The following is a 27,805-nucleotide window of genomic DNA, read 5'->3' as shown; positions in this document are numbered from 1 at the left end:
GGACATTCCTTCTTTTCCTGCTCCCACTTCCCAAAAATCCACCCCAAATCCCTACTCCCACCCCCAAATCCCAAAATTCAGAGGTTTTCCCGTTGGGATGAGCCCTTCCCTTCCCTCCCCGCTGCCCCGGCTCTTCCCGCTGTTATTCCCGCTCGAGAATTCCCAGTTTTTCTCTAAGGATTGGATTTAAAACTCACAAAAAGCCGGGAATGGAAAATTCCCATCGGTGACAAAAATAAAGGGAATTTTGGGACAAATAAAGGGAATTTTGGGACAAGTGAAAGGAATTTTTTTTGGTAAATAAAAGGAGTTTTGGGGCCTTAATGAAAGGGAGTTTTGGGGAAAATTAGGGGAATTCTGGGGAAAAATAAAGGGAATCTTGGGGCCCAAATGAAGGGGGATTTGAGGAAGAGAAAGGGGATTTTTTGGCAAATAAAGGGAATTCTTTGGGGTAAATAAATGGAATTTTGGGGCCCGATGAAAGGGAGTTTTGGGGAAAAATAAACGGGATTTCGGAGCCAATTAAAGGGGAATTTTGGGACAAATGAAGGGAATTTGGGGCAAATGAAAGGGATTTTTTAAAAAGATTCTTTATTTATTCCCAGTTGTTTATTCCCAGTCATTTACTGCCGGGATTAGCAGTGGGGCGGGGCCAATTCCCTGCCAATCCTACTGGGATGGATCCTGGATTCCTTGCTGGAAGGGATCCCGGATTTCCCACAGTGTTGGATCCTGGGTTTTTCCTTGGGATGGATCCCAGATTCCCTGCTGGGATGGATCCCGGATTTCCTGCTGGGATGGATCCTTCCTGGATTTCCCCCTGCTATTCCCAATCCCTGATCCCATCCCAGTGGGTTGGGATGATCCTGGGATGGATCTGGATCCCTGGGAAGGGCTTGGGATGGTCCCAGGATGGATCCAGGTCCGTGAGAGGATCCCAGGATGGATTCAGAACCCTGGGATCATCCCCGGATGATCATGGGATGGATCCGGATCCCTGGGATGGTCCCAGGATGACCCCGGATGGATCTGGATCCCTGAGAGGATCCCTGGATGGATTTGGATCCTTGGGATGATCCCGGGATTGATCTGGATCCCTGGGATGATCCCAGGATGGATCTGAATCCCTGGGATGGATCTGGATCCCTGGGATGATCCTGGGATGGATCCGGATCCCTGGGATGGTCCCTGGATGACCCCGGATGGATCTGGATCCCTGAGAGGATCCCTGGATGGATGTGGATCCCTGAGATGATCAATCCCTGGATGGATCTGGATCCTTGGGATGATCCTGGGATTAATCCAGATCCCTGGGAGGATCCCAGGATGGATTTGGATCCCTGGGATTATCCCGGGATGGATTTGGATCCCTGGGATGATCCCAGGATGGATCTGGATCCCTGGGATGGATTTGGATCCCTGGGATGGATTTGGATCTCTGGGATGGATCCGGATCCCTGGGATGATCCCGGGATGGATTTGGATCCCTGGGATGGATTTGGATCCCTGGGATGGATCTGGATCCCTGGGATGATCCCAGGATGGATTTGGATCCCTGGGATGGATTTGGATCCCTGGGATGATCCCAGGATGGATCTGGATCCCTGGGATGGATTTGGATCTCTGGGATGGATCCGGATCCCTGGGATGATCCCAGGATGGATCTGGATCCCTGGGATGGATCCGGATCCCTGGGATGATCCCGGGGCGGATCCCTGGGCAGCTCCCCCAGGCAGCAGCTCCGGTGCCAGGGATAAAAATATCCCGGGATAAAAATACCCCGGGACGGGAGAGCCGGGCTGGGCCGGGGTTTGGATCCGGGGCCTCCTTGGGAATCCCCATCCCGACATCCCTGGGTTCTCCTGCATCCCCTTTTTCCTGCCCCACTTCATTTCCCTGGATCCCTGAGTCCCAGTTTTCCTCTCCCACTTCCCGTTTTTTGTCTCCTAATTTATTTCCATGAATCCCCTGCAGCTCCCAAAGTTCCACATTCCCAGGGATGATTCCCCATCCCCACATCCCTGGATTATCCTAAATCCCGATTTTCCTCTCCTACTTCATTCCATGGATCCCCAGCAGCTCCTGGGAATCCCCATTCCCAGGGATGATCTCCCCTCCCCCACCCCTGGATTTTCCCACTTCCCACTCTTTTCTCTCCCCGTGCATTCCCACAGATCCCGTTTTTCCCTCATCCCATGGGATCCATTTCGCTCCTGGGATGTTCCCACCCCTGACTGCGCAGAAAACTTCGGGAAAAATCCCTTTTTCCCTTGGATCCATCCCAATCCCAGGATTATTTTGGAGGCCTGGGATAAATCTGGGCTGGGCTGGGCTGAGCTCAGCGCTCCAAACGGGAATGACCTTTTCCCGGGATAAATTTGGGATGGGCCACGATTCCCGCCAGGAGAGGGACCCAGATCGGGAAGGGGCCGGATCCTCATCCCAATCCCAATCCTGGGGTTGTTTTTCCCAAGGATTCCCAACTTTGCAGCTTTTTCTGGAGCTGGCGCTGCAGAAACGGGGACTTCTCGGTGTCCTGGGAACAGCCGGCTCCGGAGCTTCCCTGGCTTTTTGGGGGATTCTCCTCCTGGTTTTTGGGATTCTTCTCCCAGGATTTTGGAGATTCTTCTCTTGGGATTTTGGGAATTCTTGTCCTGGTTTTTGGGGATTCAGTTCCCAGTTTTTTCTAGATTGATCTCCTATTTTTTTTTTTTTTTTTTGGTGGATTCATCTCCTGGTTTTTGGGGATTGATCTCCTGGTTTTTTTGTGGATTCATCTGGTTTTTTTGGGGATTTTTCTCCCAGTTTTTGAGGATCTGTCTCCCGGATTTGGGGGATTCACCTCCTGGTTTTTGGGGATTCCTCTCCCAGTTTTTGGGGGTTGATCTCCTGGTTTCCGGTGGATTCTTGTCCTGGATTTCGGGTTCGCTCGGCATCGCATCCACAGGGAAAATTTCCAGGTTGGGTGACCCAGGAGAGGTTCCCACTCCAGGGAAAGAATTCCAGGAGGGAAGATCCCAGCCTTTTCCGGGATCATCCCTTGGGACCATCCCACGGCTCCGACCTTGCCGCCCTTCCCGGTGCCCTCCAGGCGCTCTCCGCTTTCCGGGCGGATGCTCCATCGATCCCTGCATCGATCCCGGCCGGATCCCGGCGCTTCCCGCCCTTCCCTGGGAGCGGGAGCCGCAATTCCCGGGATAAATTCTCCCTGAGCCATTCCCAGCTCCCTGGCCGAGCTGGAGCCAGAGTTGGATCCATCCTGCCGGAGCTTCCCGGTGCTTTCCAGGGCTGGGACTGGGGCTGATCCTCCTTTCCCAGCCCTTTTTTCCCCTTTTCCAACCCTTTTTCCCAAGCCTTTCCCAACCCTTTTCCCCAACCCTTTTCCAACCCTTTTTGCCCTTTTCCCAACTCTTTTTTCCAAGCGTTTTCCCCCTTTTCCAATCCTTTTCCCCAGCCCTTTTTTCCCCTTTTCCACCCCTTTTTCCCAAGCCTTTCCCAACCCTTTTCCCACCTTTCCCAACACTTTTCCAACCATTTTTCCCCCTTTCCCAACCCTTTATTCCCTGTTTTCTGCAGGAACGCCCCTGGAGCAGCTGAGCCCCCCCCGCCATGGCCTCGCCCCCCCCACCCGCAGTAGGTACTGTCAGCCTGGGCTTCGGGAATTTGGGGATTTGGGGAATTTTGGGAAGGGGACAGCCAGCCTGGGGTGGGAAGGAGGGAGCCCTGGGGAGCCTGGATATCCCAGCTGGAACCTTTTGGGATTGGGAAAACATGGAGGGCTCTTGGATCCTGGGGGCTGGGGGGTGCTGGTCCCGTTCTCTGTCCCTGGTTCCCTATTTCCCTGTCCTTGATTTCCTATTTCCCTCTTCCCTATTTTCCTGGTTCCGTATTTCCCTGTCCCCTGGTTCTCTATTTCCGTGTCCCTGATTCCCTGGCTCCCTGTTTCCTGTTTCCCTGATTCTGTATTTCCCTGGTTCCCTGATTCCTTATTTCCCTGTTCCCTGGTTCCCTATTTCCCTGGTTCCCTCTTTTCCTGGTTTCCTGATTCCCTATTTTCCAGGTTTTGTATTTTCCTGGTTCCCTCTTTCCCTGTCCCTGATTCCCTCTTACCCTATTTCCCTGATTCCCTATTTTCCTGTCCCTGATTCCCTATTTCCCTGATTCCCTATTTCCCTGGTTCCCTGATTCCTTATTTCCCTGTTCCCTGGTTCCCTATTTCCCCGGTTCCCTCTTTTCCTGGTTTCCTGATTCCCTATTTCCCCGGTTCCCTCTTTTCCTGGTTTCCTGATTCCCTATTTTCCTGGTTCCCTATTTCCCTGTCCCTGATTCCCTATTTCCCTGCTTCCCCATTTCCCTGTCCCTGATTCCCTATTTCCCTGAGTCCCTATTTCCCTGATTCCCTATTTCCCTGATTCCCTATTCCCCTGTCCCCTGGTTCTCTGGTTCCCATCCCTCTCCCTCCCATTCTCCATCTCCATCCCTTCCTCCTCCATTCCTGTGTCCCTTCTCCCTCTCCCTGTCCATCCCCTGTGGGTGTCACAGCCTGGTCAGAGAGGGAAAGCCAGGCGAGCTTCCCCATGGATTGGTCTGGGGAGTTTTAGGGAGCCAGAGAGAGGGAATGAGAAACAAAAAGAGAGAGGGAATGAGAAACAAAAAGAGAGAGGGAATGAGAAACAAAAAGAGAGAGGGAACGATAAACAAATGGTAGAAAACGTGCGGGTGCCGTTTGTTTGTTTGCAGCAGTGGTGAACTGTCTGCAGGTGGAGTTTTAACGAGCTCTTCTCCTCATTAGATGTTTACCCCAGGTCACCTTAATTAACCGCTCAGGTGAAATGCACTGATTGAATGACCAGCCATAGGGGGGGCGTAAGAGAAGGGGTTCCAGTAAAAACGGGGATTTGGGGTTCTGATAAACACGGGGATTTGGGGTTCCAGTAAAAACATGGATTTGGGGTTCCAGTAAAAACAGGGATTTGGGTTCCAGTAAAAACGGGGATTTGGGGTTCTGATAAACACAGGGATTTGGGGTTCCAGTAAAAACATGGATTTGGGGTTCCAGTAAAAACGGGGATTTGGGGTTCCAGTAAACACAGGGATTTGGGGTTCCAGTAAAAACAGGGATTTGGGTTCCAGTAAAAACGGGGATTTGGGGTTCCAGTAAACACAGGGATTTGGGGTTCCAGTAAAAACAGGGATTTGGGGTTCTGATAAACACAGGGATTTGGGGTTCCAGTAAAAACGGGGATTTGGGTTCCAGTAAACACAAGGATTTGGGTTCCAGTACAAACGGGGATTTGGGGTTCTGATAAACACAGGGATTTGGGGTTCCAGTAAACACAGGGCTTTGGAGTTCCGATAAAAACAGGGCTTTGGGGTTCCAGTAAAAACAGGGATTTGGAGTTCCAATAAATGCAGGGCTTTGGGTTCCAATAAATGCAGGGCTTTGGGGTTCCAGTAAAAACGGGGCTTTGGGTTCCAATAAAAACAGAGCTTTGGGCCTCTTAACTTCTGGCGCAGAGTCCGTGTCATTCCTGACTCCTCGGTGACAATCCCTCTTTTCCCCTCCATCCCCCTTCCCTGTTTTTTTCAACCCCATTCTCCTTCTCCGTTCTCTTTTTTTCTCCCTCCTCCACGTCCATCCCCCTTTTCCTCCTCCATCCCCTTCCTCTTCCCTCTCCTCCGTCCCCTTTTCCATCCTCCATTTCCATCCCTCTTCTCCCTCCGTCTCCATCCCTGTTCTGCTCCATCCCCATTCTCCTCCTCCATCTCCCTTTTCCATCTCTTCCCTCCCCTTTCATCCTCCTCCACCTCCACGCCCTTCTCCCTCCCGCTCTCCGTCCCCCTTCTATTCCATCTCCACCCCCTTTTCCTCCATCTTCCTTTTCCATCTCCTGCATCCTCCCTCTCCCTCCTTTGTCTTCATTTCCCCTCTCCATCCCTTTTTTTCCTCCATCCCTTTTTTTCCTCCATCCCCCTTTTCCCCACCCCATCCCCGTTTCCCACTCTCCGTGCCCCATTCCATGTTTCCGTGCCCGCTCAGGATCTCCCCCGGATCCCCCCGGCCCCGCGGGGATGGAGGAGCTGGGCCAGGCCTTCGCCTTCGAGGACAGCGAGGAGGAGGAAGAGGAGGAGGGGGAGGACGAGGACTCGGATTCAGGAGCTGATCCCTGCCCTGATCCCGGAGCTGATCCCGGTGCCGACGTCGCTCTCCAGGCGCCTCCGCGCCGGCGGCGCCCGCCCAGCTCCGGTGAGGAGCGTTCTGCTCGTCCCGGTGTGGAATTCCCACTCAGTGTGGAATTCCTGCTCTTTCCCAGTGTGGAATTCCCACTTGTTCCTGGTGTGGAATTCCCACTCATTCCCCATGTGGAATTCCCGCTCATTCCCGTGTGGAATTCATGTTCATTCCTGGTGTGGAATTCCCGTTCCGGTGTGGAATTCCCGTTCCAGTGTGGAATTCCTGTTCATTCCCTGTGTGAAATTCCCACTCATTCCCCATGTGGAATTCCTGTTCCGGTGTGGAAATCTCCTTGTTCCCAGTGTGGAATTCCCACTCATTCCCCATGTGGAATTCCTGTTCCGGTGTGGAATTCTCCTTGTTCCCAGTGTGGAATTCCCGCTCGTTCCTCATGTGGAATTCCCACTCATTCCCCATGTGGAATTCCTGCTCATTCCCGTGTGGAATTCCTGTTCATTCCTGGTGTGGAATTCCCATTCCAGTGTGGAATTCCCGTTCCGGTGTGGAATTCCTGTTCTGGTGTGGAATTCTCCTTGTTCCCAGTGTGGAATTCCCGCTCATTCCCCGTGTGGAATTCCCGGTATTCCTGGTGCATCCCGGGGATGCTGACGCCGTTTCTCTTTGATTTCCTTCCTTGCAGAGGGGCTGGAGCCAGAGACCAAGGAAGGGTGAGTGGGATTTCCAGGGAATTTGGGGGGTTCTGGTGGGATTTCAGGGAGTTTCCTGGCATTTTGGGGGCCTTCAGGAGGTTTTGGTGGGAATTCTGGGAGTTCTGGTGGGATCTGGGGTCCCGTGGTGGATCTTTGGGATCCATCCCCTCTGCTTGGTGTCACAGCTGCTGCCGTGCCTCAGTTTCCCCCAACTTCCCTGTATTTCAAAGAGCTCCAAGCAGGAGAACTCTGGGATTTTGGGATTTTTTCCATCATCCCTGAGCGTCTTGGCAGGACATCCCTAAAAATCTGGGATGACCCTAAATCCTGGGATCCCAAGAAGCAGATGATGGGGGGAAATTCCTTTTAAAAAATTCCTTATTTTGTTCCTGACGTGGGAATGGGGGCGACAGCGGGTGGGAGCTCTGGGAACCCCCGATTCCAGGGGATTTGCACCCGATCCCGAGGGATTTTTCCGTGGAATGCTCCCGCAGGATCCTGCCACAGGTGAGCAACGGCGAGGCCGGAGGAGATTCCCAGATCCGGAGCCGCACCTGGAAGAGGGAGAGCATCTGCCAAGGTGCGGAAAAGCCGGGATGACTCCGGGATAGCCCCTGCTGGGCTGGGGAAGGTTTCCACATCCCGTTGGGATCCTGGGCTGCTGATCTCGATCCCAGTCCTGATCCCAGTCCCGATCCCGGGTTTCCAGGGGAGCGTTTCTCCTTCCCGGAGGTGGAGGACGAGGTCATCTACGACGACGTTCCCTGCGAGGGCCTGGATGTGGAGCAGGACGGTATGGGAGCACTCTTCCTGCTTTTCCAGCCGGGAGCCGCCTCTTCCCAGTTTTCCAGGCCCCCCCATCCCATTTTCTAGCAGGAATCACCTCTTCCTATTTTTCCAGGGCCCACAATCCCATTTTCTATAAGGAAACTGCCTCTTCCCAGTTTTCCAGGGCCCCCCCATCCCATTTTCTATCAAGAAGGAGAGTCCTATCCTCCAGGAGGCTGTGGGTGGGAATAACTGGGGAGATCCTGGGATTTGGGAGGGATGGAGCCGCTCCCAGAGGGGCTGCAGAATGGGAATGGGGTTCTGGAGAATGGGAATTCTGGAGTTCTACACTAGGATTCCCCAATTGTCAAAATTTCCCTTTTCCCTTCCGCTATCCTCCTCATTCCCACCACTCCCAGGGGATCAATCCCCCCTGGATCCATCCATGCATCCCGGCGTGCTCCCAGCTCCCTTCGGGACAATCAAAAGCCAGAATTCCCGTGGCTTGGGAGCACGAGGACGGAGCGGGGATGGGAATGGAGCAGGGATGGGAATGGAGCAGGGATGGGAATGGAGCAGGGATGGGAACGGAGTGGGAATTCCCGGCTTGGCAGGCGCGGGGCTGATCTACGCCGAGGTGCAGCGCGGGGAGGGGACGCGCCTGGGCCAGGACCTGGGCTGGAGCTCCAGCGAGTTCGAGAGCTACAGCGAGGGCGAGTCCGGAGAGGAATCCCGGCCGGAATCGCGGCGGGACGCGGAGCCGGCCAAGCTCCGGGCGGCGTTCCAGCCCAAGGTACCCGTCCCTTGGAATCCTCATCCCTCCTTGAACCCGCCTTAGAACCCTCCTTGGAATCCTCATCCATCCCTCCTTGGAATGCTCGTGTCATCCCTCCCTGTGGAAGTCTCATCTCATCCCTCCCTTTGGAATCCTCATCTCATCCCTTTGGAATCCTCATCTCATCCCTCCCTTTGGAATCTTCATCTCATCCCTTCTTGGAGTCTTCATCTCTCCCTCCTTGGAACCCTCATCCCTCCCTTTGGAACCCTCATCCCTCCCTTTGGAACCCCCATTCCTCCCCTGGAATCCTCATTCCTCCCCTGGAATCCTCATCCTGGCTTTTTCCGGAATTCTGCTGCGTGGAGGCACCGGAGCATCCTGCAGATGCTGCTGCGTTTTTCCTGGAATTTTCTTTCCGGTTTCCTCCTTCCCTTTTAATTTTCCTCCTGCTGGAGCCTCTCCCTGCCTTTCCCCGCTCCTGCTGCACTCCCTGCTCCATCCCAGCCAGAATTTTGGGATGCTGCTGCCCATTCCTGCCACTTTGGGATGATTCCTCCTGCTTCTGGGGCTCTCCCTGCCTTTCCCTTCTCTTGCATTCCCTGCTGCATCCCAGCCAGAATTCCAGGATTTTTGGGATGATTTCTCCTCCTTTTGGGGCTCTCCCTGCCTTTCCCTTCTCCTGCATCCCAGCTGGAATTCTGGGATGATTCCTCCTGGTTTTGATCCTCTCCCTGTCTTTCCCTGCTTCTGCCCTCCCTGCTCGCTCCCAGATGGGATTTTTTGGGATGATTTCTTCCGTTTCTGAGCCTTTCCCTGCTGTTCCTGCACTCCCTGCCTGCGCCCATCTGAAATTCTGGGATGCTGCTGCCTGTTCTGTGCTGTTTTCCCTGCTCCATCCCAGCCAGAATTCCGGGGTGGTTTCTCCTGGTTTTGAGCCTCTCGCTGCCTTTCCCTGCTGTTCCTGCACTCCCTGCTCCATCCCAGATGGAATTCCGTGATTTTTCAGACGATTTCTTCTGTTTTTGAGCCTCTCCCTGCCTTTCCCTGCTCCATCCCAGCCGGCATTTCAGGATTTTTGGGATGATTCCTCCTGTTTCTGAGCCTTTTCTTGTTGTTCCTGCACTCCCTGCCTGCTCCCGGCCGGAATTCCGGGCTGCTGCTGCTGTTCCCTGCTCCTTTGGGATGATCTCTCCTGTTTTTTTGCATTTGCTGCTTCCTGGGATCTCTGCTCTGCTGCTCTCCCGCTTTGCTTTGGGCTCAGCTCTCTCCAGACCTCCATAAACTCAAGGAAAAATGCGCCAGGACTAAGCGGGAGCTCCTGGCTCTGAGAGTTGGGGGGAAGGAAATGCAGGAGCTGAAGCACAAATCCGATTGGAAGGTACCGATCCCATCCCGCATCCCGAAATTCCCAAAATTCCCAGCCTGGGGGGATAAAATTCCCCCGTGGAGTGGATCCAGGCTGGGCCCATCCCATTCCTGTCCCAGAAAATCAGCCCGGAGCTGCTGAGGTGCCGCTCGTGTTGCAGCTCCCGGGGCTTCCCGAGCCATCGGAATTCAGGGATTCGGGGATTCAGGAAGGAGTTCAGGAAGAAGTTCAGGAATTCAGGAAGATCATCAGGAGTTCAGGAAGGAATTTGCAAAGGAAGGAATTCAGGAATTCGGGAAGGAATTCAGGAGGGAGGGAAGGAAGGAATTCAGGAATTCAGGAAGGAGAACTTTGGGAATTGTGGAACCTCAGGGCAAAGCCTTTCCCACCCCATCCCATCCTGGCCGATGTTATTTGGGGTAGAACTGCTGGGATTTGGGGTAGAACTGAACTGTCAGATTTGGGGTAGAAACTCTGGGATTTGGGGTGGAACTGCCAGGATTTGGGGTAAAAGCCCAGGATTTGGGGTGGGAAAGGCCGATCCCCCTTTCCCTGCCCCGCACATCCCATCCCGGCTCAGGAAGAGCCGGAGCCGCCCCTGCTTGGCTGCGCTGCCCGATCCCGCTCCGGCTGCTGCACATCCACGGGAGGGATCCTGAGGGATCTGGGGGGATCCAGGGGGGATCCCGAAGCCCTGGCTGTGTGCCTGCTGCTCCCAGCTGCATGGAAAAACAGGGAATGGCGCTACAGGGATCTTCCTGAGGGGCTGGATCCGGGAGGGATCCCGGGGCAGCTTGCTGATCCCTGTGATCCTGGTGATGATCCCTGAGATCCATGTTGTTCCTGTTATCCCTGTGATCCTGGTGTTCCTGATGATTCCTGTGGTCTTTGCAATGATCCCAGTGATCCCAGTGATCCTGGTGATCCCTGCAATCCCAGCGATGATCCCACTGGTCCTTGTGATCCCTGAGATCCTGTAATCCCGGTGATGATCCTGGTGATCCCTGCAATCCCAGGGATCCTGGTGATGACTCCTGCGATCCCAGTGATGATCCCGTTGATCCTTGTGATCCCTGTGCTCCCTGAGATCCTGGTGACACCTGTAATCCCGGTGATGATCCCAGTGATCCCAGTGATGATCCCTGTGATCCCTGCAATCCCAGTGATGATCCCTGTGATCCGTGCAATCCTAGTGATCCTGGTGATCCCTGTGATGATCCTGTTGATCCTTGTGATCCCTGTGCTCCCTGAGATCCTGGTGACACCTGTAATCCCGGTGATGATCCCAGTGAATCCCTGCAATCCCAGTGATGATCCCTGTGATCCGTGCAATCCTAGTGATCCTGGTGATCCCTGTGATGATCCCGTTGATCCTTGTGATCCCTGTGCTCCCTGAGATCCTGGTGACACCTGTAATCCTGGTGATGATCCCAGTGAATCCCTGCAATCCCAGTGATGATCCCTGTGATCCGTGCAATCCTAGTGATCCTGGTGATCTCTGTGATGATCCCGTTGATCCTTGTGATCTCTGTGCTCCCTGAGATCCTGGTGACACCTGTAATCCCGGTGATGATCCCAGTGATCCCAGTGATGATCCCTGTGATCCCTGCAATCCTAGTGATCCTGGTGATCCCTGTGATGATCCCGTTGATCCTTGTGATCCCTGTGCCCGCTGAGATCCCGGTGATGATCCCTGTGATCCCGTTGATCCCGTGCCGATCCCCGCCTGACGGCGGTTCCCGTTGCAGGTGTCGCAGCTGATGCGGGCGGCGCGCAGCGGCACCAAGGACGGGCTGGAGCGCACGCGCATGGCCGTGCTGCGCAGGGTCACCTTCCTGCAGCGCCGCGACGGCCCAGGTGAGGCTCCGGCACCCGGGGATCCCCGGGGATCCCGGGCAGCCTCCGGGATCCCATCCCTGAGGATCCCATCCCCAGGGAATCCCGTCCCTCTGGAACCCCGGGGATCCCATCCCCATGGAACCTCCCGGGATCTCATCCTCAGGGAACCTGGGATCCCATCCCTGGGGATTCCATACCTGGGGAACCTCGAGGATCCCATCCCTGGGGATCCCATCTCCAGAGACCTGAGGATCCCATCTCCAGAGAATCCCATTCCTCCAGAACCCCAGGGATCCCATCCCCATGGAACCTCCCGGGATCTCATCCTCAGGGAACCCAGGATCCCAACCCTGGGGATTCCATATCTGGGGAACCTCGAGAATCCCATCCCTGAGGATCCCATCTCCAGAGAATCCATTCCTCCAGAACCCCGGGGATCCCATGCCCGTGGAACCTCCCGGGATCCCATCCCCAGGGAATCTTGTCCCTCTGGAACCCTGGGGATCCATGCCCATGGAACCTGCCAGGATCCCATCCCTGGGGATCCCATACCCGGGGAACCTCCAGGATCTCATCCCAGAATTCTGTCCTTGAGGGAATCCTGTCCCTTCAGAATCCCGGGGATCCCATCCCTATGGAACCCCGGGAATCCCATCCCCAGGGAACCCAGGGATCCCATCCCCAGAGAATCCCATCTCTCTGGAACCCCAGGGATCCCATCCCTATGGAACCCTGGGAATCCCGTCCCTCGTCCCTCTGGAACCCGGGGATCCCATCCCCACAGAACCAGGGGATCCCATCCCCAGGGAACCCCATCCCTCCGGAACCCCGGGGAACCTATCCCTATGGAACCTCCTTCCCCTTTTCCCACCTCATTCCATGGATCTGGAGCTTCCCAGGATCTCTGCAGGCTCCACCTCCCTCCTTTTATCCTTCGGGAATAAAACAGCAGCGCCCGCCCTGTCCTTGCCCTTTTCCTTCAGGATTTTGTCCCTTCAGGATTTCTTTCCCTGAATTTCCAATTTCCAGGAACTTTCCCTTGGATTTTTCCCTTCAGGATTTTCCCCCCGAATTCCCAATTTCCAGGAGCCTGGAGAGCAGTAGGGAACGGGGAGCAGGAAACCCAAACCCCTCAGCCCAGCAAAGCCCTGGGAGAGGATGGTTTTTAGGGAATCCTCATCCCGCTCCCCTTTCCCGTTTTTCCTGGATTATTCCCTGCATTTGAAGCTTTCCTTCGGCTGTTCCCACTCCAACTCGCTCCTCGCAATTTTGGGATAAAACAGCCACTCCAGCGCCGGGGCTGTCCTTGGGTTTTCCCTGTGGGTTTTCCCCTGAATTCCCAATTCCCGGGGCTTTTCCCTGTCCCGCAGGGGATGGGGAGCGCAGGAGGAGCGCGGCCGAGGCGGAGAAGCCGCCGCGCTCCCGCCGGAGCTCCCGGGTTTCCCTGGAGCAGCCGAGGGCAGGTAGGATCCAGGGGAGGTAGGATCGATCCCGCTGGATCCCAGCGCCTGGAGCTTCCCGGGGGATCGGCTGCGTGTGTTCACAGAGCATTCCCAGAGCATTCCCGTGGGATTGGCTGTGTGTTCCCAGAGCATTCCTGTGGGATCAGCCGTGTGTGTTCCCTGTATTCCCATGGGATCAACCACGTGCTCCCAGAGCATTCCCAGAGCATTCCCATGGGATCAGCTGCGTGTGTCCCCGGCATTCCCATGGGATCACCTGCATGTGTTCCTGGCATTCCCATGGGATCAGCTGCGTGTGTCCCCAGCATTCCCATGGGATTGGCTGCGTTTTCCTGACATTCCCATGGGATCGGCCGCGTGCTCCCAGAGCATTCCCAGGGGATCAGCTGCTTGTGTTCCCAGAACATTTCCATGGGATCGGCCGTGTGTGTTCCCAGCATTCCCATGGGATTGGCCGCGTGTTCCCAGCATTCCCATGAGATTGGCTGTGTGTTCCCAGCATTCCCATTGGATTGGCTGTGTGTTCCTGGCTTTCCTGCAGCTTCTTTTGGGATGGGATCAGCTGCGTGTGTTCCTGACATTCCCAAAGCTTCCCATGGGATGGGATTGGCTGCATGTGTCACGCCATTCCATGAGCATTCCCAAAGCTTCCCATGGGATCGGCTGTGTGTTCCCGCCATTCCTGTGGGCTTGCTGAGTGTATCCTGCCATTCCCGCCATTCCCATGGGATTGCTCCCGCCATTCCCACCATTCCCGTGGGATCAGTCCCGCCATTCCCGCATGGCCCGCGCGGCTTTGGGGCGCGGCAATCCCGGGAGAGCATCCCCGGGGAGGAGGAGCCGAAATTAGGGAAGGAAAAAGGTCCCCGCAGCCCTTCCCTTCCCTTCCTCCTTCCCTCCCCCCAGCCCGTCCCTTTCCCGGGATTTCTGGCCCGGGATGGGGCCGGGGCCATGTGGAGGCGACGGCCGCGCTCCCATCCCAAGTTTTCCTTGGCTTATCCCGAGCTTTCCTTGGCTCGCTCGCTCTCCTCCTCCTCGGCTGCTTCCACCTCGGGTAAGGGCTGCCTGCTGTGGCGCTTCCCGCTTTTCCTGCGCTCCCGGCTCCTTTTCCCGGCTCCTTTTCCCGTATCCCATTGTCTCGGAGCAAGAACGAGGCGCTGTTCCCGCTGTTTCCAGGCAGATTTTTGGGATGGGGACCCTCCCTGTCCCCTCCCCGTGGCGCTGTCCTGGTCCCCACTCCGGCACTTCCCCTTTTCCCAGCTCCTTTTCCCGGCTCCTTTTCCCGTTTTCCGCTATCTCGGAGCGAGGACGAGGCGCTGTTCCCGCTGTTTCCGGGCGGATTTTTGGGATGGGGACCCTCCCCGTCCCCTCTCGGTCCCATCCCCGCTCCTGCCCGGCTCATCCCGGTGTCCGCTCTGGAAGGACACGGGATACCGGGAAAACCAGGAGAGCCGGGCTGCGCCTCTGGCCCCGGAAGGCGCAGTTTGGGGTCACTTTGGGGTTTTTGGTGTTCCCGTGTGGCAGGGGACTCGGAGGAGGAGGACACCGGCTTCCTGGAGGTCACCGTGTCCGACATGAGGCACCCCCCGCCCGAGCTGGGCCCCGCGCCCGAGGGGCTGAGCCCGCAGCAGGTCTGGGATCGGCTGGGATCGGGGCTTTCCTGGGATCCCTGGCAATCAGGGCTTTCCCGGGATCTCTGGGGATCGGGGCTTTCCTGGGATCCCTGGCAATCGGGGCTTTCCTGGGATCTCTGGGGATCGGGGTTTTCCTGGGATCTCTGGAAATCGGGGCTTTCCCGGGATCTCTGGGGATCGGGGCTTTCCTGGGATCCCTGGCAATCGGGGCTTTCCCGGGATCTCTGGGGATCGGGGCTTTCCTGGGATGGGGGCTTTCCTGAGATCTCTGGGGATTGGGGCTTTCCTGGAATCTCCAGGGATCGAGGCTTTCCTGGGATCTCCTGGGATAGGGGCTTTCCCAGGTTTGGGATTGGGGCTTTCCTGGGATTGGGATAGGGGCTTTCCCAGGTTTGGGATTGGGGCTTTCCTGGGATCTGGGGGCTCACGGTGTCCCCTGGGCCCTGTGGTTGAGGAACAAGGAAAGGCTGAGTCAGCAAAACCAGCAGGGCTGAGTCAGCGCTTCCGCAGGGCTGGGGCTGGTTCCCTTTTCCTGGGATTTGGGGTTGGGGGATCACGGCTGAGCCCCACAGGCTGGGCCTGCCTTTCCCTTTTCCTGGGGTTTAGGATTTGGGGATCACGGCTGTTCCTGCATTTCCCGATCCTGGGATTGGGGATTTTGGGATCAGGACTGTGCCTGCCTTTCCCTGATTCTGGGATTTGGGATTTGTAGGATCAGGGCTGTGCCTGCATTTCCCTGATCCTGGGATTGGGGATTTTGGAATCAGGGCTGTGCCTGCATTTCTGGATCCTGGGATTGGGGGTTTTGGGATCAGGGCTGTGCCTGCATTTCTGGATACTGGGATTGGGGGTTTTGGGATCAGGGCTGTTCCTGCATTTCTGGATCCTGGGATTGGGGGTTTTGGGATCAGGGCTGTGCCTGCATTTCCGGATCCCAGGATGGGGAATTTTGGGATCAGGACCCGTGTCCGTGCCCCGCAGGTGCTCCGCCGGCACATCCTGGGCTCCATCGTGCAGAGCGAGCGCAGCTACGTGGACTCCCTGAAGCGCATCCTGCAGGTGGGGGCCCCGTTCGGGTGGGATGGGGATCCCCCGGCGCGGATGCCGGGATCCCAGCGCCGCAATTCCCGCAGGATTACCGGAACCCGCTGCTGGAGATGGAGCCCAAGGTGCTGAGCGCCCGCAAGTGCCAGGTGGTGTTCTTCCGCCTGAAGGAGATCCTGCAGTGCCACTCCATGTTCCAGATCGCCCTGGCCTCGCGCGTGGCCGAGTGGGACTCCAACGAGAAGATCGGGGACCTCTTCGTGGCCTCGGTGCGGGGGAAACCGGGAACGGCCCCAAATCCCGCTGAGATCCCAGCAAAAACTGGGAATGGCCACAAATTCCACTGGGGTCCCAGCAGAAACTGGGAATGGCAACAAATCCCACTGGGGTCCCAGCAAAAACTGGGAATGGCCACAAATTCCACTGGGGTCCCAGCAGAAACTGGGAATGGCAACAAATCCCACTGGGGTCCCAGCAAAAACTGGGAATGGCCACAAATTCCACTGGGGTCCCAGCAGAAACGGGGAATGGCCACAAATCGCACTGGAATCCCAGCAAAAACCAGAAATGGCCCCCATAATCCCATAAAAAAACAGGAATGGCCCCAAATCTCGCTGGGGTCCCAGCAGAAACTGGGAACAGCCTCCAAAATCCCCCTGGGATCAGAGATTGGGAATCACCCCCAAACCTCCTCTCATAAAAATCCAGGAATGGCCCCAAAATTCCCCTGGGATCCCAGCAAACACTGGGAATGGCCCTAAATCCTGTGTGGATTCCAGCAAAAACCAGGAATGGCCCCAAATCCCACTGGGATCAGAGATTGGGAATCACCCCCAAAACTCCCTGGGATCTCATTAAAAAACAGGAATTTCTCCCAAAATTCCCCCAGGGAATTTTCCCTGGAATCTCATCAAAATCTCATCAAAAACCTGGACGTACCCCCAAACCTCCACAAAGATTGGGAACCTTCCCCCAAAACCCCCCTGGGATCAGAGACAGGGAATCACTCCCAGACCTCCCTGAGATCCCATAAAAAACCAGGAATTGGGAATCAGCCCCAAACCTCCCCTGAGATCCCATTAGAGATTGGGAATTGCCCCCAAAACCCCCCTGGGATCTCATCAGTCGGGAATCACCCCCAAAATCCCCTGGGATCCCAACAGGGATGGGTGGAGTGATGGAACCCAAATTAGGACATCCCCAGCACCCCAGACTTTGCCCACCCTGGTTTTTGGGAAGCCCCACACCATTCCCGCTCTCCCATCCTCTCCCAGTTCTCCAATTCCATGGTGCTGGACTTGCGACCTCAGTAGGAAGAAAAACCGGGAATTGGCCGCAAACGTCCCTTGGGATCCCACCAGGGATGGGTGGAGGATTGGAGTGATGGGACACCCCCAGCACTTCACCCACCCCATTTTTTGGAAGCCCCATCCAGTTTTTGGAAGCCCCATCCCATTTTTTTTGAAGCCCCACGCCATTCCTGCTCTCCTGTCCTCTCCCAGTTCTCCAAGTCCATGGTGCTGGACGTCTACAGTGACTACGTCAACAACTTCACCACGGCCATGTCCCTGATCAAGAAGGCCTGTCTGACCAAACCTGCCTTCCTGGACTTCCTCAAGGTCAGCGCGGCCCCTCCAGGCTCCACTTTTCCCAAAAATCCCGTTTTTGTGGCATTTCCCCAAAACCCCCGTTTTTGTGGTGTTTCCCCTGTGGCAGAAGCGGCAGATGGCCAGCGCTGACCGCGTCACGCTCTACGGGCTGATGGTGAAGCCCATCCAGAGGTTCCCTCAGTTCATCCTCCTCCTGCAGGTGAGAGCAGGGAGAGGTTCTGGAGGACATCAGGGAGGTTCTGGAGAAGGTCCTGGGGAGGTTCTGGAGAAGATTTTGGGGAGCTTTTGGAGGAGGTTTTTGGGAGGTTCTGGAGAAGTTTTTGGGGAGCTTTTGGAGAAGTTTTTTGGGAGGTTCTGGAGAAGGTTTTGGGGAGCTTTTGGAGAAGTTTTTTGGGAGGTTCTGGAGAAGGTTTTGGGGAGCTTTTGGAGGAGGTTTTTGGGAGGTTCTGGAGAAGCAGCTTTTTGGGGAGCTTTTGGAGGAGGTTTTTTGGGAGGTTCTGGAGATGTTTTTGGGGAGCTTTTGGAGGAGGTTTTTGGGAGGTTCTGGAGAAGCACCTTTTTGGGAGCTGCAGGACAGGGACACACTTGGGAGTGAACACCCTGGTTGGATTTTTGGATCCACCCAAGGGTCATCCTCCAAACCTCAGCGTTGGAGGCTCCGTAAGCGTTGCCGTGGCGGTTCCTCAGGGCCATTCCCGGTGTTTCCGTGTCCCAGGACATGCTGAAGAACACCCCGCGTGGCCACGCCGACCGCCTGTCCCTGCAGCTGGCGCTGACCGAGCTGGAGACGCTGGCCGAGAAGCTCAACGAGCAGAAGCGCTTGGCCGACCAGGTGGCCGAGATGCAGCAGCTCAGCAAGAGCATCAGCGACCGCAGCAGCTTCAACAAGGTGGGGGCTCCTCATCACCCTCGTCTTCATCCTCATCCTCCTGCTCATCTTCATCCTCCTCCTCGTCCTCACCTCATTTTCCTCATCCTCCTTTTCTTCATCCTCATCATCCTTCTCATCCTCACCTCATCTTCCTCGTCCTCCTTTTCTTCATCCTTATTCTCATCATCATCCTCCTCCTCCTCCTCCTCCTCCTCATCTTCATCTTCCTTGAGTTGGTGTCCTCCAACTCATCCCCATCCTCATCCTCAGCGGGGTTTGGAGCTGCTGCTGGGTGGGATTTGTGGCTCCCTCTCCACATCGGGGTTTTTGGGAAGCAGGATCCCTGTGAGGTCCCAGAGGATCTTGATCCAAACCGAGCCTTGAAGGTGGAATTTGGGAATTCCTCCCCAGGGATCTGCTGGGTTTGGATTTGGAGCTCCCACTCCATGTCAGGGTGTCTCCAGGTTCTGGAGGAGGTTTTTGGGAGGTTCTGGAGGAGGTTTGGGAGCTTTTGGAGTTTTGGGAAGTTCTGGAGAAGGTTTTTGGGAATTCCTGGAGAAGGTCTGGGAGCTTTTGGAGAAGGATTTTGGGAGGATCTGGGGACATTTTTTGGCACAATATGGAGACGTTTTTTTGAGAGGTTCTGGAGAAGGTTTTTGGGACGATCTGGAGAACGTTTTTGGGAGATTCTGGAGAAGGTTTTGGGAGGATCTGGAGAAGTTCTTTTGGAAACTCTGGAGAAGGTTTTGGGAGGATCTGGAGAAGTTTTTTGGGAGACTCTGGAGAAGGTTTTTGGGAAGTTCTGGAGGAGGTTCGGGAGCTTTTGGAGAAGTTCTGGGGAGCAGTGGAGAAGGTTTGGAGAGGTTCTTGAGAAAGTTTTTGGGAGGTTCTGGAGGAGATTTGGGACCTTTTGACGATGCTGGGAATTGGCGATTCCGGCTCCGTGGTGAGACTGGCCGCTCCAGGGTGGCGTCTCCAGCCTGGAGTCACCATCTGGGGTTGTCCTGCAGCTGCTGAGCTCGGGGCAGCGGCAGCTGCTGCTGTGCGAGACGCTGACCGAGACGGTGTACGGGGACCGCGGGCAGCTGCTCAAGTCCAAGGAGAGGAAGGTGTTCCTGCTCAGCGACCTCCTGGTCTGCGCCAACGTCAACTTCAAGTACGTGCCGGGCACCTCCTGGCCCCAGAAGCCTCAGGAGATCTCCTCTTCCTCTTCCTCAGCCTCCTCATCCTTGCCTTCCTCCTCCTCATCCTTGCTTTCCTCCTCGTCCTCCTCTTCCTCCTGATCCTCCTCCTCATTCCCATTCTCTTCATCCTCCTCATTGTCCTCCTTGTCCTCCTCATCCTCCTCCTCATTCCCGTCCTCTTCATCCTCCTCATTGTCCTCCTTGTCCTCCTCATCCTCCTCCTCATTCCCGTCCTCCTCATCATCCTTCTCATCCTCTTCATCCTCCTTATTCTCCTTATCCTCCTCATCCTCATTTTTGAGGGGAATCCCATCCAGTTTGGGGCTTTTGAGTGGAATCCCACTGAGTTTGGGGTTTTGGGGGGAATCCCATCCAGTTTGGGGTTTTTGGGGGGCTTCCCATCGGGTTTGAGTTTTTTGGGGGGAATCCCATCGAATTTGGGGTTTTTAGGTGAATCCCATTGAGTTTGGGGTTTTTAAGGGGGATTCCCATCGAGTTTGGGGTTTTTGGGGGAAATCCCATCAAGTCTAGCGTTTTTGGTGAGAATCCCATTGAGTTTGGGTTTTTTTTTGAGAATTCTCATGGAGTTTGGGTTTTCTGGGGGGAATCCCATCCAGTTTGGGGTTTTTGGGAGGGGGTATCCCATCAAGTTTGGGTTTTTTTGGGAAATCCCATCGAGTTTTGGGTTTACCTGCCCACCTTTGGCCCGTCTCCCTCCCTGGTGCTGTGGGGTCTCAGAGCCGCTGTGGGATCCGGGATTGGGGTGGAGTTGGCGGAATTTGATGGCTCCAAGCGGGAAAACATCCTAAAATTCCCCAAATCCCACTGAATCCCTCCTTTTTCCCCTCTCCAGGCCAGTGCCTGCAGGGTAGGTGCCAGGCGTGCTGTGCTGTGTCGTGTGCCCCAGCTTTGGGGGTTCCTGCACGGTGTGGGGTGCTCGGCCTGCGGGACGCCTTTTCTGGGGCGAAATCCGTGTTTTTTGGGAAAATCTGGGGTTTTCTTGACCTGGAGCTCTTGGCTTGGCAGAGCCCAGCTGGAAATCAGCAGCCCCACATTTGGGGGTTCCTGCATGGTGTGGGGTGCTCAGCTTGGAGGACACGTATTTTTGGGGGAAAAAAACAGGGGTGGTTTTTTTTTGGCGGGGGGAAAATCCCGGGGATTTTGGGAAAACCCGGGGGGTTCTCTTGACCTGGAATTCTTGCCTTGGCAGAGGCCAGCTGGAAATCAGCAGCCTGGTGCCCCTGGGCCCCAAGTACGTGCTGAAGTGGAGCACGGCCCTCCCGCAGGTGCAGGTGGTGGAGGTGGGCCAGGAGAGCGGCGCCGGCGACAAGGACAGCGCCGCGGCCGTGGCCAACGCCGGCGCCCGCCGGCACGCGCCCGCCGGCCAGGCCGCGCACAGTGAGCTCCCGGGGCCTGCCAGGGGATTCCACCGCTCCGAGGGGTGGGGGAGTCATGGACGCAGCACTCGGGGCCTCGTTCCTGGTGGGAGAACCTCCCTGGGCTGGGATTTGGGGTGTTTTAGGGGATTTGGGGTGTTTTAGGGGATTTTATCACTCTGATGGGTGATGGAGTCATGGACACAGCACTCGGGGCCTCATTCCTGGTGGGAGAACCTCCCTGAGCTGGGATTTTGGGGGATTTTAGGCAGATTCCACCATTCTGGGAGGTGGTCAGGGCCTCCTTCCTGACGGGATGACCTTGGTGGGATGCGATTTGAGGGGTTATGGGGATTTCGCCGCTCTGGGAGGTGGTGGAGTCACGGCTGCAGAGCTCCAGCCTCATTCCTGGCAGGAGAACCTCCCTGGGCTGGATTTAGGGGATTTCACCACTCTGGGACTCACCGCCCATGGAGATGTTTGAGGAACAGCGGCCGCGGTGCCGTCCCTGGTGGTGTTGGGTCGGGGGCTGGGCTCCATCTCGGAGTCTTCTCCAACGCGGTGGATCCCGTGGCGCTCCGTGTGCCTGAAATCCTGTTTTTTTCCCCCCAAAAGATAAGGTCTACCTGGGCCCCCCGCGGCTCTTCCAGGAGCTGCAGGACCTGCAGAAGGACCTGGCAGTGGTGGAGCAGATCACGCTGCTCGTCAGCACCCTGCACGGCACCTACCAGGTACCGCCCGCGCTCCCGGGAGCCGCCGGAGCCTCCTCCGGCCGGGATCTGGGATCTGCGGTGATCCCGGCTCTGAGGGACCGTTCCCGATGTTCTCCAGAACCTGAACATGACGGTGGCGCAGGACTGGTGCCTGGCCCTGCAGAGGATGATGAAGGTCAAGGAGGAGGAGATCCACTCGGCCAACAAGTGCCGCCTGCGGCTGCTGCTGCCCGGGAAACCGGACAAGTGAGCCTGGGAATGTGGGATGGAGGAGGAGGAGGAGGAGGAGGAAGAAGATGGAGAGGAGGGGGAGGAGGAGGATGAAGAAGATGAGGATGAGGAAAAAGAAGATGGGGAGGAGAAGGAAGAAGAGGAAGAGGAGGATGAGGAAGAGGCGGAGGAGGAAGATGTGGAGGATGAGGGGAAGGATAAGGGAGAAGAGGAGGAACAGGATGAAGAGCAGGATGAAGATGAGGGTGATGATGAGGAAAAAGAGGATGAGGAAGATGAGATGAGGAGGAGGAAGAGGAGAAAAGAGGAGGATGAGGAGGAGGAGGAAAAAGAGCAGGATGAAAATGATGAGGATGGGAATGAAGAAGAAGAGGAGGAGGAGGAGGATGATGGGGATGAGGAGGAGGAAGAAGAAGATGGGGAGGAAGGGGAGGAGGAGGAGGAAGAAGATAGGGAAGAGGAAGAAGAAGATGGGGGGAGGAGGAGGAAGAGGGGGAGGAGGAGGAAGAGGGGGAGGAGGAAGATGCAGAGGATGAGGGGAAGGATGAGGAGGAAGAGGAGGAGCAGGATGAAGATGACGAGGAAGAAGAGGATGAGGAAGATGAGTATAAGGAAGAGGAGGAGGAGAAAGAGGAGAAAGGAGGAGGATGAGGAGGAGGAGGAAAAAGAGCAGGATGAAGGTGATGAGGATGAGAATGAAGAAGAAGATGAGGAGGAGGAGGATGGGGATGAGGAGGATGATTGTGATGCGGATGAAGATGAGGAGGAGGAGGATGATGGGGATGAGGATGAAGATCATGAGGAGGAAGAGGATGATGGGGATGAGGATGATGAAGATGAGGAGGAGGATGGGGATGAGGATGAGGAGGATGATGGGGATGAGGATGAAGATGAGGATGATGGTGATGAGGACAGCAATGATGAGGAGGAGGACGAAGATGGGGATGTGGATGAGGATGAAGAGAAGGAGGATGATAGAGATGATGAGGATGAGGAGGATGATGGGGATGAGGATGAAGATGAGGAGGACGATGGGGATGAGGATGAAGATGAGGAGGATGATGGTGATGAGGACAATAATGATGAGGACGAGGACGAAGACGGGGATGAGGATAACGATGATGACGGGGGTGAGGATGAGGACGAGGCTGAAGGCCGCCGTGTCCCGCAGGTCCGGGCGCCCCATCAGTGTCATGGTGGTGTTCATCACGCCCAGCCCCCTGAGCAAGATCTCCTGGGTGAACCGGCTGCACCTGGCCAAGATCGGCCTGCGTGAGTCCTGCTCTTCCGCACACCCCGGAGCGGGAAAGGCGGAAAAACCGGGAGCCAGGGGATGGAGGGGGGCGGGAGGTCCTGGAGAAGGTTTTGGGAGGTCCTGGAGAAGGTTGAGGAGGTCCTGGAGAAGGTTTTGGGAGGTTTTGGAGAAGCTCGTGGAGAAGGTTTGGGAATTTTCTGAGAAAGTTGAGGAGGTTCTGGAGAAGGTTTGGGAGGTCTTGGAGAAGCTCGTGGAGAAGGTTTGGGAATTTCTGAGAAGGTTGAGGAGGTTCTGGAGAAGGTTTTGGGGAGGTTCTGGAGAAAGTTTGGAAGATTTTTGGAGAAGGTTTGGGGAATGTTGGGGAGGTTCTTGGGGTTTGGGGAGGTCCTGGAGAAGGTTTGGGAGGCTTTGGAGAAGCTCATGGAGAAGGTTTGGGAATTTCTGAGAAGGTTGAGGAGGTTCTGGAGAAGGTTTTGGGGAGGTTCTGGAGAAAGTTTGGAAGATTTTTGGAGAAGGTTTGGGGAATGGTGGGGAGGTTCTTGGGGTTTGGGGAATGTTGGGGAGGTTCTTGGGGTTTGGGGAGGTCCTGGAGAAGGTTTGGGAGGCTTTGGGGAAGCTTGTGGAGAAGGTTTGGGAATTTTCTGAGAAGGCTGGGGAGGTTCTGGAGAAGGTTTTGGGGAGGTTCTGGAGAAAGTTTGGAAGGTTTTTGGAGAAGGTTTGGGAAAGTTTGGGGAATGTTGGGGAGGTTCTTGGGGTTTGGGGAGGTTCTGGAGAAGGTTTGGGAGGCTTTGGGGAAGCTCGTGGAGGTTTGGGAATTTTCTGAGAAGGTTGGGGAGGTTCTGGAGGTTTGGGAAGTTTTGGGGAAGTTTGGGGAATGTTGGATAAAAATCTGGAATTCTCGTGGAGCGCTGGGCTGGAATCTTTGGGGATTCTCCAGTTTTTAACACTTCGGGGTTGGTTTTCCCCATTTTTTTAAAATCTGGGATAATCCCATTTTTTTTTAAATCTGGGATAATCCTGTTTGCTCTTCCCCATTTTTAAAAAATCTAGGGTAGTCCTGTTTGCTTTTCCCTATTTTTTTTAAATGTGGGATAATCCCATTTGATTTTCCCTATTTTTTTAAAGATGTGAGATAATCCTGTTTGCTTTTCCCGATTTTTTTTTTGAAATCTGGGATAATCCCATATCCATGAGCCAGAACCCCAACCCCATCCCAGGCTGATGTGGGGGAACGCCTTAAGACGGAATTTTTTCCTGTAAATTTGGTTTTTTTTGGATTTTTTTCTCCTCCACGCTGCAGTAATTCTGAGAAGGGGATGAGGCACATCCCAAATCCATGGAAAACGGTGGATTGGGGTGGGGATGGATCCCGGAGGAGGAGTTTGGGGTGGGGGTGATCCCGGCGCTCCCGGTTTTCCGCAGGGGAGGAGAACCAGCCGGGCTGGCTCTGCCCCGACGAGGACAGGAAGAGCCGAGCTCCCTTCTGGTGCCCCATCCTGTCCTGCCACATTCCAGCCTTCTCCTCCAAAGCCTTGGATCTGCAGGTGAGAGCCGGAAAAACCCCGGAGCCAGCCGGGAATGGCACAAATCCCACCCTGGAGGGGATGGAAAACCCCAAATCCAGGTGGGAAAGGCACAAATCCCACCCTGGAGGGGATGGAAAACCCCAAATCTGGGTGGGAATGGCACAAATCCCACTCTGGAGCATCTGGAAAAACCTTGGATCCAGCCAGGAAAGGCACAAATCCCACCCTGGAGGGGATGGAAAACCCCAAATCCAGGTGGGAAAGGCACAAATCCCACCCTGGAGGGGATGGAAAATCCAGGAATTGGGGCAATCCAGCCTGGAAAGTTGGGAATGGCAGCTGGATCCCAAATTTTGGGATCTGCAGTGCCTGCTTGGGATAACGGGTTCTCCATCCCCTTCCCCTCTGATCCAGCATTTTTGGGAGGAAAGGCACAAATCCCAAAGTGGAGGGGCTGGAAAAGGCAGGAATTGATGGAATCTAAGGGGGAAAATTGGGAATGGCAGCTGGATCCCAAATTTTGGGGAATGTACTGACATTCTGCCTGCTTGGGGTGATTTGGGTTTTCCGTCTCCTTTCCCTTCATATCCATGATTTTAGGGTGGAAAAGCACAAATCCCCCAGCGGAGGAGCTGGAAAAAGCAGGAATTGGGGCATTCCAAGGGGGAAATTGGGAATGGCAGCTGGACCCCAAGTTTTGGGATTCCCACTCATCCTGTGCCTGTTTGGGATGATTTGTGTTCTCCATCCCCTTTCCCTTCATATCCATGATTTTTGGGGTGGAAAAGCACAAATCCCCTGGTGGAGGGGCTGGGAAAGGCAGGAATTGATGGAATCTAAGGGGGGAAGTTGGGAATGGCAGCTGGATCCCAAATTTTGGGGTTCTGACTGATTCCTTGCCTGCTTGGGGTGATTTGGGTTCTCCATCCCCTTTCCCTTCATATCCGTGATTTTGGGGTGGAAAAGCACAAATCCCACAACCCCTCAGCGGAGGGGCTGGAAAAGGCAGGAATTGGGGCATTCCGAGGGGGAAATCGGGAATTGCAGCCGGGCTGGGTCCCAATCCCAATGTTTTGGTTCCCACCCCCAGCTCGGAGCCGCTGTCCACAATCCCGTCCATTCCTCGCTCCTGGGGTTCTCGGCCGTCAGCACCTCCCTGCCCCAGGGCTTCCTGTGGGTGAGCAGAGCCCGCTGGGGATCCGGGCTTTGGGATTTGGGATATGGGGTGGTTTGGGGTTTGGGATTTGGGGTTATTTGTGGTTTTGGGATTTGGGGTTATTTGGGTTTTGGGATTTGGGGTTATTTGGGTTTTGGGATTTGGGGTTATTTGGGATCTGGGGTTATTTGGGGTTTGGGATTTGGGGTTATTTGTGGTTTTGGGATCTGGGGTTATTTGGGATCTGGGGTTATTTGGGATTTGGGGTTGTTTGGGATTTGGGGTTATTTGTGGTTTGGGGTTATTTGGGGTTGTTTGGGATTTGGGGTTATTTGGGGTTTGGGATTTGGGGTTTAGGGTTATTTGGAATTTGGGCTTTGGGGTTTGGGGATTTGGGGTTGTTTGGGGTTTGGCATATGGGATGGCTCTGGCTGGAATCCTCTTCCCATTTTTCCTGCCAGTGGCAGGGGGGCAGGCGGGGCCAGGAGATTTCTGGGTGAAGAAAGCCCCAAAGAGATCCCGGGATTTGGGGTTATTTGGGATCTGGGGAGGCTCTGGCCGGAATCCCGGAATGCTCATTCCTGGTTTTCCTGCCCCACAGGTGGGAGGAGGGTGGGAGGAGGTGGGGGGCAGATGGGGCTCTCTGAGTGAGCACAACCCCAATGGATCCCGGGATTTGGGATTATTTGGGATTTGGGATCTGCGACTGGGATTTGGGATGGCTCTGCTGGAATCCCGAGATGCTCATTCCCGCTTTTCCCATTTTCCTCCAGGTGGGAGGGGGGCAGGAGGGGGCGGGGGGGCAGGTGGAGATCTTCTCCCTGAACCGCTCCGTGCCCCGAACCGTCAAATCCTTCCCGGTGCCGGCCCCGGTGCTGTGCATGGAATTCATCCCGGAGCCGCAGCCCGAGGATCCCGCGGAGCAGGGAATGGCCCCGGACCCGGCCCCCAACGCCCCCCACCCCGCAGTGTGCCTGGGGCTGCAGGACGGGAGGTGAGATCCCGAATCCCGGCTCCCATCCCAAATCCCAGCTCCCATCTGGATCCCAGCTCCCATCCTGAATCCCAGCTCCAATCCCAAATCCCAGCTCCAACCCCAGATCCCTGCTCCCATCTGGATCCCATCCCAGATCCCAGCTCCCATCCCGAATCCCAGCTCTGATAACAAATCCCAGCTCCCGTCCCAAATCCCAGCCCTGATCTCGAATCCCAGCCCTGATCCCAGATCCCAGCCCTGATCCCAAATCCCAGCCCCAATCCCGAATCCCAGCTCCTGTCCCTAATGCTAGCTCTGATCCCGAATCCCAGCTCCAACCCCAAATCCCAGCTCCCATCTGAATCCCATCCTGAATCCCAGCTCTGATCCCAGATCCCAGCTCTGATCCCGAATCCCAGCTCCCATCCCAAATCCTGGCTCCAATCCCAAATCCCAGCCCCAATCCTGAATCCCGCGCTGCGGGACTGATCCCGATGATCCCGACCCTGCTCTCTCCCCGCGCTGTGGGGCCAATCCCAATCCTTATCCCAACCCCATTCTCTCCCTGTGCTCTGGGGCCAGTCCCAATCCCGGGTTCTGTCCCTGTGCTCCGGGGCCAATCCCGATGCCGATCCTGGGTTCTGTCCCTGTGCTGCGGGGCCGATCCCGCTGACCCCGCTGTCCCGCTGAATCCGCTGTCCCGCTGTCCCGCTGTCCCCCTGTCCCGCTGTCCCGCTGACCCCCTGTCCCGCTGTCCCCCTGTCCCGCTGACCCCCTGTCCCGCTGTCCCGCTGTCCCGCTGACCCCGCTGTCCCGCTGACCCCGCTGTCCCCCTGTCCCGCTGACCCCCTGTCCCGCTGTCCCGCTGACCCCGCTGTCCCGCTGACCCCGCTGTCCCCCTGTCCCGCTGACCCCGCTGTCCCGCTGTCCCGCTGTCCTGCTGTCCTTCTGTCCCCCTGTCCTGCTGTCCCGCTGTCCCGCTGACCCCGCTGTCCCGCTGTCCCGCTGTCCCGCTGTCCTGCTGTCCCCCTGTCCCGCTGACCCCGCTGTCCCGCTGACCCCGCTGTCCCCCTGTCCCGCTGTCCCCCTGTCCCGCTGTCCCCCTGTCCCGCTGTCCCGCTGACCCCCTG

General features: G+C 56.0%; 1 protein-coding gene across 5 annotated transcripts in view; it reads left to right on the top strand.

The window, feature by feature from the left end:
- Positions 1–27,805, top strand: part of ARHGEF10L (Rho guanine nucleotide exchange factor 10 like) — a 35,441-nt gene that overhangs the window by 934 nt on the left and 6,702 nt on the right. Inside the window, exons 2-24 of one of the 5 annotated variants that reach the window (XM_053997383.1) lie at positions 3,577–3,637; positions 6,041–6,247; positions 6,876–6,903; positions 7,380–7,465; positions 7,595–7,678; positions 8,268–8,446; positions 9,693–9,809; positions 11,546–11,654; positions 13,007–13,099; positions 14,624–14,730; positions 15,715–15,792; positions 15,867–16,046; positions 17,280–17,396; positions 17,494–17,586; positions 18,103–18,276; positions 19,269–19,414; positions 20,653–20,840; positions 21,434–21,549; positions 21,650–21,777; positions 22,934–23,034; positions 24,440–24,561; positions 25,634–25,720; positions 26,473–26,693. In XM_053997383.1, the coding sequence (XP_053853358.1) occupies positions 3,610–3,637; positions 6,041–6,247; positions 6,876–6,903; positions 7,380–7,465; positions 7,595–7,678; positions 8,268–8,446; positions 9,693–9,809; positions 11,546–11,654; positions 13,007–13,099; positions 14,624–14,730; positions 15,715–15,792; positions 15,867–16,046; positions 17,280–17,396; positions 17,494–17,586; positions 18,103–18,276; positions 19,269–19,414; positions 20,653–20,840; positions 21,434–21,549; positions 21,650–21,777; positions 22,934–23,034; positions 24,440–24,561; positions 25,634–25,720; positions 26,473–26,693 (2,789 nt within the window). In that variant the 5' untranslated portion in view covers positions 3,577–3,609. Of the gene's footprint in view, positions 1–3,576; positions 3,638–6,040; positions 6,248–6,875; positions 6,904–7,379; positions 7,466–7,594; positions 7,679–8,267; positions 8,447–9,692; positions 9,810–11,545; positions 11,655–13,006; positions 13,100–13,251; positions 14,154–14,623; positions 14,731–15,714; positions 15,793–15,866; positions 16,047–17,279; positions 17,397–17,493; positions 17,587–18,102; positions 18,277–19,268; positions 19,415–20,652; positions 20,841–21,433; positions 21,550–21,649; positions 21,778–22,933; positions 23,035–24,439; positions 24,562–25,633; positions 25,721–26,472; positions 26,694–27,805 lie in introns of those variants that run through there. The other 4 variants (XM_053997385.1, XM_053997384.1, XM_053997386.1 and 1 more) reach the window with 4 other exon arrangements.

This window comes from Vidua macroura, chromosome 23, assembly GCF_024509145.1.
Source record: "Vidua macroura isolate BioBank_ID:100142 chromosome 23, ASM2450914v1, whole genome shotgun sequence".
Lineage (NCBI taxonomy): Eukaryota > Metazoa > Chordata > Aves > Passeriformes > Viduidae > Vidua > Vidua macroura.
This window is presented reverse-complemented; position numbering and strand designations above follow the sequence as displayed.